Source organism: Nicotiana attenuata, unplaced genomic scaffold (assembly GCF_001879085.1).
Source record: "Nicotiana attenuata strain UT unplaced genomic scaffold, NIATTr2, whole genome shotgun sequence".
In the NCBI taxonomy this organism is placed as follows: Eukaryota; Viridiplantae; Streptophyta; class Magnoliopsida; order Solanales; family Solanaceae; genus Nicotiana; species Nicotiana attenuata.
Genome location: NW_017671584.1, coordinates 155,015 through 163,572, shown reverse-complemented (window position 1 = coordinate 163,572; position 8,558 = coordinate 155,015). Strand labels below are relative to the sequence as shown.

The 8,558-nt window shown below is 35.9% G+C and overlaps 1 protein-coding gene across 1 annotated transcript; it reads left to right on the top strand.

Annotated features, from left to right (window-relative positions):
- The first annotated feature begins 4,352 nt into the window (after positions 1-4,352).
- LOC109209117 lies at positions 4,353-7,795 on the top strand. Its single transcript, XM_019372299.1, has 4 exons — positions 4,353-4,638; positions 4,718-4,924; positions 5,686-6,243; positions 7,335-7,795. The coding sequence occupies exons 1-4, from the start codon at positions 4,386-4,388 to the stop codon at positions 7,682-7,684; spliced, it is 1,368 nt and encodes a 455-aa protein (XP_019227844.1). The 5' UTR covers positions 4,353-4,385; the 3' UTR covers positions 7,685-7,795.
- Positions 7,796-8,558: the final 763 nt, after the last annotated feature.

Below are 8,558 nucleotides of genomic sequence, written 5' to 3'. Positions count from 1 at the left end.
AAAGATGAGTAAGCTCGGGAGAAATTCGAATAATGGTCACTCATTGAGTCAGAGAGGAAATTTTACCATGGCTACGGGCCTCCCGTCGACCCTTCGACAAATCGCGCCATGCGCGCACAACATGCGTCAACTGCGATACTAGGCTCCTGACCCAGTCCTCAAGTTGGGGAACCACACCCGACATCCAGGCAACGGCTGCGTCATGTAAAACACTGATAAGAAAGGGTGAAAAATGAAGACAATAAACAGAATTTAAGGACGGAACTATACTTACGGTTCATATTCCATTTCTCAGGAAATGGCATACTCTCGGCCGGGATCAAGTCCGAGGTCTTCACTCGAACAAATTGGCCCATCCAGCCCCGGTCTTCTCCTCATCTACGCTCGAGAAAGGTGCCCTGGTGGCCCGACGTTGAAGCTTTATTAGTCCTCCTCGATAGAGTCAGGGGCTATACAGGCATATGACGTGGTCGAGGGTGAAGGGAAGCCCATCGATTCTATTTACAAAGAAAAAAAGTTATATCACTATCCTCCAAAAAGAGGGGTGAATCTGACCGAGGGTCACCTCGTACTTCTTGCAGAATCTATGATAATCGGATCCAAGGGACCCAACGTGAAGGGATAAGTATAAACACTTAAGAACCCCTCCACGTGGGTGGTGATTGATTCTTCTGGAGCAGGCACCACCACATGTTTTTTACCTCAGTTGCAATCTTTTTTAACCTGGGAGAGGAGTTTATCAGTTATCGAGCATATATACCTCGATACCGGCTCGCATCGGCCCGACACCAAGGAAGTCTTTTCAACCTTGAAATCAGAATGAATGACACACCCTCTGGAAAAAAACTCTTCAGGGCGTGGCTCCGCCGTCAGTTCCTCTCCGGCCGGCCGTGATGATGAAGCAGTCTCCTTTTATGGAACGATTTTTAAAGTCTTAGCCATTTTACTTCTATGAATGAAGAAGAATGGAAACTGAGGAGGAGCGCTTGGTATTTTGTGATGAAACAAGCGAAGAAACCTAGAGATCTGAAAATACAAAGCTTTGAGAAAGGCAAAGGATTTTGAAGATTGGAGTGAAGAAGATTAGAACGTAAAGTTTGAAAAATGAAGAAGGAGGGTATTTATAATTTCTCAATGACAATTTAAAGCCGGTAATGGCCGATCATCGACTGACGCGCATTAAATGCCTGGGAAACTGTACCGATGAGACGTTTCGATTACCTATGCTTCTTACGTCATGATGTATCGAGGTGAAGATCAAGGGCTCAAATCGTTTCTTGTCATTACTCTCCAAAAAAATGAGGGAACTATCTGTATACGGTCAAAATCGGGCTTACCATTTTTCTATGATTAATCGAGACCGGGGTGTGGCAGGCCAAAGTTCGACCCCATGTCATACCAGACCGTGACACGAAGTTAGATTGCCAAGTTCGTGAATCAGAGACCGATCGAGATCGAGATCAGCCAAGATCGAGACCGAGCGGGATAGAGATCGAGCAAGATCGAGGGAGCCTGCTGCCGAGCCAAATAACGGAAAGCCAAGATATTCGCGATCGGGCGAGGATCACGGCGGAAATCTCGGCACGTATCAAAAGAGACCGATTAATCAGCTTATAATGGGATTTCTTACTGTATTTAGGATTGTATTATGGGTAGGACTCCCCTACTATATAAAGGGGGTGTGATCATTTGTAAAGCAGATCATATTCACGCAATACAAAGCGATACACTGTGTTTCTCTTAAGCTCTCAATACTCTGTTATTTTGTTCATACTTTCCAGTGAAATACTTGTTTGATTCGAAGGCCACCTAGCTCGAGGATCAAAGCTATACATTTCTTTTTGTTTGCTTTATTTTTATTTGCAGTTAATTTCAATATCAATTTGCATTTTTCTCAGTTTGTGCCAAGTAAAATCACGTATCCTTAAAACCACAATATAAATTCAATTGTTATCCGTTTTTAGGGTAAACAACTTGATTAGTTTTGATAAGTCTGTGACTAATGACTAGAAGTTGATAAGTTTGAACTTATTTGAATATTTGAATTAACAAATATAAAACAAGACCTACTCCTTCCCATCTCAAGAATAATTAAAGAGAGTTATCTCCCATCACCAATATTGGCATAAAAAAAGTATTTCTGTAAGATTGTCAATACAGAAGCCATTGTGGGCTTGTGGTTGACCCTCTCAACAGAAAATTACCGATTCATTGAGCCTGCAAAATACAAAAGAAAAAAAAAAGAGAGAGGAAGAATAGGTAAATGACAAAGCGAGTAGAAGCTTCTTTCCTTCGCATAACAGCAAAAGTATCCCCACAAGTTTTGTCTTCTTCTGTTTATTCCTTTCTCCCTCTGCTCTGATTTGTCACTTCCAAAGACAGATTTTGTAGTGTCATATCACAAGAATATTATGGACGTATTGGAAATTCTCCATATATCCTTAGTCATTGTCACATCTCACTTGAAGTAAAACTAGTACTCCCTCCATTTCAATTTATATGAACCTATTTGACTGGACACAGAGTTTAAGAAAATAGAGAAGACTTTTAAATTTGTGGTGTAAAATGAAGCACATATATTTTGTATGGCTATAAATCATTGCATAAAGGTAAATTGTTTCCAAATAGGGTAAGAGGTCATTCTTTTTGACACGGACTAAAAAGGAAATAGGTTCACATAAATTAAAACGGAGGGAGTAGGTGTTTGGACATAAAAATTGTAATTTTTGAAAAAGTAATATTTGGAGTTAAGTTGAAAAATAGTATTTGAAATTTGGTATTAAGTTTGAACATGCATTTTACTTGAATAAAATGTTGCAATTTCGTGAGTGGGAAAAAAAAATTCTCACTTTTTGGTTTTTGAAAAACTCATTTTCAAAATTTTTAAAAAACTTGCAAAATTTCATGAAAAAATACATTTTGATTTTTTTTTTAAAAAGAATTTTTTTTTTATGGACAAACGGGGCCTTAATCTTATTGATGCATGGGCAGCATGGCCATAATATAATCGTCGCACCGTATATATAAATTTTATGTTGTCTACTATGGGAGAAGACGTATATATCCACTTATGTGAGCAAAAAATCAACATTACGTTGAGGATCAACGTAAAAATAATTAAATAGTTATAAAATTTTCTTAATAATAAATATAATTAGAATGTGCCGGCTTAAACACACGCTACATCAAGATCAGGGTATAGTGGTAATGAGCTAAGAACTTTAATTTATAGAATGAAGTAGCTAGACCTAAATAGAGCACATACAAGTTAAATAAGATTGAAAATATTTTTATACACCCATAGTTATATGATACAAGTTTATACATCATTTATTGATTTATTCGTTTGGAGTAAGCACAATATATTATGCAGACAATTTTTTTTTTTTTTCTAAATAGGACTCGTATAGAAAATTCCTACTCATTGAGATTGACGAATAGTTGGTAATACGGCTAAATCGGAGAGCCCGATTTTGTGACCGTTATGACATTCCACGGCCTGCCTCCGGAGGCCTCGAGGTACAGTTCGAAGTTCGACCCCGGGGGTCCGCTATGCTTGACCTCGGGGCGGCGCGAGTCGGTGGCTACCGTGGATAAGCGGCAAGTTCCCAAGACACGTTACCAAAGCTGACAATATCTGCAAGATAAGTACTAGCCTGTACCAGACTAGTGAGTAGCTGCACCAGCTATGTCTCTTTGTAATAAGTGTACATGTACGGATTCCCTATCCTATATAAAGGAGATCCTTGTCACTTTGTAAAGGGACCTGTTGCTCAATATTAAATACACAAGAACATTCTCTCTCTTCTCTAACATATTCTCTTAAGCTCTTTACTTCCATTTATCACTTACATTCATTGTGTTCTATTTATTGTTCTTCATTTATTGCCTATTTATTGGCCATAAGGAGCTATCATTGAATCTATCATAACTGTTAGTCCCTCCTACGACTGCCCATGGCAGGATATAGGACTCGACCTCGAGGCCTCGAATAAGCAAGCTCGAGGCCTCGCTTATCAGCCTATTAGTTCGGTTATCACTTTGTTTTCAAGCTCTTATCTCGTTTTCTAAATCTCTTACTTAACATCTATTGCCTAAACAATTAGCATAAAAATAGATCACGTATTTTTTAGAACTACAAAATCAAATCTAATTCTAATTACCGTTTTCAAGGTAAACAAGTTGATTGATACATGTATTATATGAGAGAGACATCTAAGATTTTTGTAATCCAAACAAAACCTCTAACATAAATGAGATATTAATTGGTTGAGAAAAAGAAGAAAAAAGTTTTTTTTTTAAATAAAGAAAAAAATAAAAGATAATATTTTGCATAGGATGATAACAACACGAGAAGATGATATTTCTGTTATGAGAATAGGTAAATGGGGATCAAAGCTACATCCAAACCACTCTTCTGCCACTCAAAACTTCTCTGCATTTCTCTTCTCTACCTCTTCACCTCTCTCTTCTTAGCTCTTTACACTTCCTTCATTTCTCCAACAAATTGTCTCTTCAGATATTCTCCAAATGATCCAATTCAGACCCCTCTTTTCCTTTACAATTCTTCTTATGGTGAACATAAACATGCTCTCCCCACTTTTCGTTCTTCTTGCAATTCCCCTGTTTATTTCTCAGGTAAAAAAAAATTGAATTCTCTTTGATTTTTAATGAATTTTTTATGTTTTGAGATAATGGGGTTGTGTTTATTTGACAGATTATTGGGCTGCTTTAAAGGAAATCAATGAATTTAGTGAAAATTCTACATTTCTTGGTTCACAAAACTTGAGGTATATTCAGGGGAATGCTGACAGTTTTGGTGGGAATTTTAGTATCAAGAAAAGGTTTTCTTATTTTGATCATTCTGATGATGGAATTGAAATACCTTGTGGATTCTTTAAACAGTTCCCTATCAGTAATTCTGGTTAGTATTTTTGTACTCAAGTTACCAAGATTTTCCTCTTTGGATCTCAGTATTACTTCTCATGTACTCACATTTCATATGTGAAGCTAGAATTACTTTTCTTTTTTCCGTTGGTCACTTTTGATTGTGGCTTTGAAGGTATAAATTCTTACTGCTCTGTAATTTATGGTTGAATTTATCATTATATAACAGCAACACTGTTGAAAGGGAACCTTGACGTAACTGGTAAAGTTGCTGTCGTGTGATCAGGAGGGTCACGGGTTCGAGCCGTGGAAACATCCTCTTGCAGAAATGCAGGGTAAGGTTGCGTACGATAGACCCTTGTGGTCCGGCTCTTCCCCGGACACACATAGCGGGAGCTTAGTGCACCGAGCTGCCTTTTTTATAGTAGCAACATTTAATCTCACAAGGTAGTTTCGGGAGGGTAATGTGTATGCAGACTTTATCCCTATCTTGTGAAGAGAAGATGTTTCCGATAGACCCTCGGCTCAAGAATCATCATTATATAGTTACTAAGAAAAAAAATGAATCTTAGGCGAGTTATTCAAATGTTTAACTTTCATACACTGATGGTGCCATATCACCCAAAAAATGGTAACTGCTATAAAAAGTGAGATTAGTAACATGAAAAACAAGGTAAATTGTTTGCTACGATATGTTAAGATACACTGATTGGTGTAAAAAAGATTTACAATGTTAAGTGTATATAAGTTAAACCAATGATGATTTTGAGTTGGTTTTTAATTTTTGGAAATTTTCAGATAGGATGGCCATGGAAAAGTGCAAGGGAGTAGTGGTTATTTCAGCAATATTCAATGACCATGACAAAATCAGGCAGCCAAAAGGACTAGGCAAAGAAACTCCCTACACTATATGCTTTTACATGTTTGTAGATGATGTGACACTCAAGGGACTTCAATATCACAACTTAATTTCAACAAATTCAGATGAGAATTCAGTTGGAGTATGGAGAATTGTTAAAGTTGAAAAAGAACATTTGTATGAGAATTCAGCAATGAATGGAGTAATTCCCAAATATTTGGTTCATAGGCTTTTCCCAAACTCTAAATATAGCATTTGGATAGATGCCAAAATGCAGCTAGTTGTTGATCCATTCTTGTTGATTCACTCACTTGTTATTAAGGAAAATGTTGATATGGCTATTTCTAGACATCCCTTTTTTGTTCACACAATGGAGGAAGCCATGGCTACTGCTAGATGGAAGAAATGGTGGGATGTTGATGGATTGAAGACACAAATGGAAATATATTGTGAAAATGGTTTGCAACCATGGACTCCTCAAAAGTCTTACCCTTCAGGTAATGTAAATATTTGATTCTCTCTTGGTTATGTTTCTTTCCTTTTTAGCATATTAGTCTGTTACAGTAAAAATGACACATTTTTATATTTCAAAACTCTTTAATTTTACCCGTAACAGTATGCTGTTATAGCTAGAAAAATGTCAAAACATGTTTAAGACTGCCGGGTTAAATGGTACCTATGATATGTTTTGGAAGTCTTGGTTCATTTTTTAAACTCCGTATTCGGTCACATCTCTCTTTGGGAAAGCACGAGTTGTTTGTGATGCTTGGAGCTATATGATAGAGAATATCACATTAAATAAGACATATATATTTAATATTCCTCATCACCAACAAGAAAATGGGAAAGAAAACAAAATATTCAAGTTAGGCGAACACCCATATAGTTTTTTTTTTTTTTTTTTTTTTGTTAATTAAAGTCAGTCCAAATTCAAATAGTTAATCTCACTTTTAAGAAACAAGGTATTGCATGGAACTAGCACACTATATATGGTGTGGAGTATGTGTTAAGTTTAATGACATTATGAGCAAAAATGATAACAGCAATGATTTTTTAAATAGATATATATCAACTATGAGCTTTTAATTAACCTTTTCTTTCTTTTGAAGATAGTTTAATGGTAGGGCCATCACATAACCTTTAATCTTTTTCTCTTTCCCATAATTAAATATGCCAAACTATTTGATGAAACTTCTATTCAGGTTGCTTCTTCTAGGGTACAATTTATATAAAAAGTGTGTCATTTTGATCATTGTACAAAGAACAAATGTCTTAGTTTAATCATGATTCTTGTCTAATTCTTTATTATGTGTGTGTTATTTTATTGCAAATAAATGTTACTGAGATTCTCCTTGGCAATATTCATGGAAAACCTTTTTATTTTAGAGATTTTTATACAAGTAGGAGGTCGGATTCACTATTAGTGTACATAGATATACATTGATTATGTACGGTTATATACATATTGTATATATATTTATACATTCATCGGTTGTTTTTAATTTAAGCTGTTGGGTGAACGGAAATTTAGGTTAATTCTTCTTCATTTTAATTTTATGTTTATGGGTTTTTTCCATGGTTCTTGCAGATGTACCAGATAGTGCAATAATATTGAGGAAACATAGTGTGGCAACCAATTTATTCTCTTGCCTCTTATTTAATGAACTTGAAGGATTTAACCCAAGGGACCAATTACCCTTTGCATATGTGAGGGATTTGATGAAACCAAAGTTGAAGTTGAACATGTTTGATGTTGAAGTATTTGAACAGGTGGCAGTTGAGTATAGGCACAACCTTAAAAATGGTGGGGTCATCAATGGTCCAAAAGTGATACCCACAAAGACAAAGAGAGCAAGTTCAGAATTACTTGTGAATGAGACTGGTAGGAGCAAGTGTGATAGTTACATTTTGAAAATGTGGGGTGAATCCCAAGATTGATTTCATGTCATTTTTTAAGGGTTTAACATCTATATGTAAGAGTTTTACACTATTAAGTAATATAAAAATAGTTACATGTAATTATTTATAATATAATCAAGATTGGTAAGATATCTTTATTTTTGGTGGATGGAACTATTGAATACCTGTGCTAGTGGAAAATAGCAGATATTCGATAAAAACATTAAGGTGTGCACAAACTGATCAAATACAATCTTTTCGAAAAATCAAGATATGTGCTAGAAAAGGAAAAAGGTAGGATCACTAGTAGAAATCCGGAAAAAAGCGACCAAAGTTGGTCGCTTATTGGCCAAAAAGCGACCAAACACGCCTGGTCGATATTAAGTTGGTCCCTTTACCTTAGGGACCAAAGTTGGTCTCCAATTAGCGACCAACTTTGGTCTCCCAGGTAAAAGGACCAAATTTTTCGGCAAAGCATATAGCGACCAAGTTTGGTCGCTAAAGTATTTTAATATTATAAATTTTGCGACCAAAGTTGGTCTCCAGATGTAAATAACGTTTTATTTTTATTTATTGTTAATCATATCAAGCGACCAACTTTGGTCGCTATATTAATAATTTTTATAATTTTTTATTTAATTTGCGATCAAAATTGATCGCCAATGGCAAGAATTAATATTTTTTTTTAACTATGAGCGACCAACGTTGGTCGCAAAACTACCAGAAATTATTTTTTTAAATAAAATAGCGACCAAGACTGGTCGCTATTGCCCAGAAAACTGTTTTTTTTAAAGTGAATAGCGACCAACTGGAGACCAAAGTTGGTCGCTTTTTTTGGTATATTTTTTGCAGAAACTGCCTGTTTTGGCTGCTACACCACCTGCCAGCTTATACCAAATATCCTAAACAGGCA

Bases quoted from the DNA above. Each gene is read 5' to 3' on its own strand.
- LOC109209117 (XM_019372299.1), top strand. From the start codon at position 4,386: ATGGGGATCAAAGCTACATCCAAACCACTCTTCTGCCACTCAAAACTT. The intron at 4,639-4,717 runs GTAAAAAAAAAT...TTTATTTGACAG, and splicing joins TTCCCCTGTTTATTTCTCAG to ATTATTGGGCTGCTTTAAAG. The intron at 6,244-7,334 runs GTAATGTAAATA...TGGTTCTTGCAG, and splicing joins TCAAAAGTCTTACCCTTCAG to ATGTACCAGATAGTGCAATA.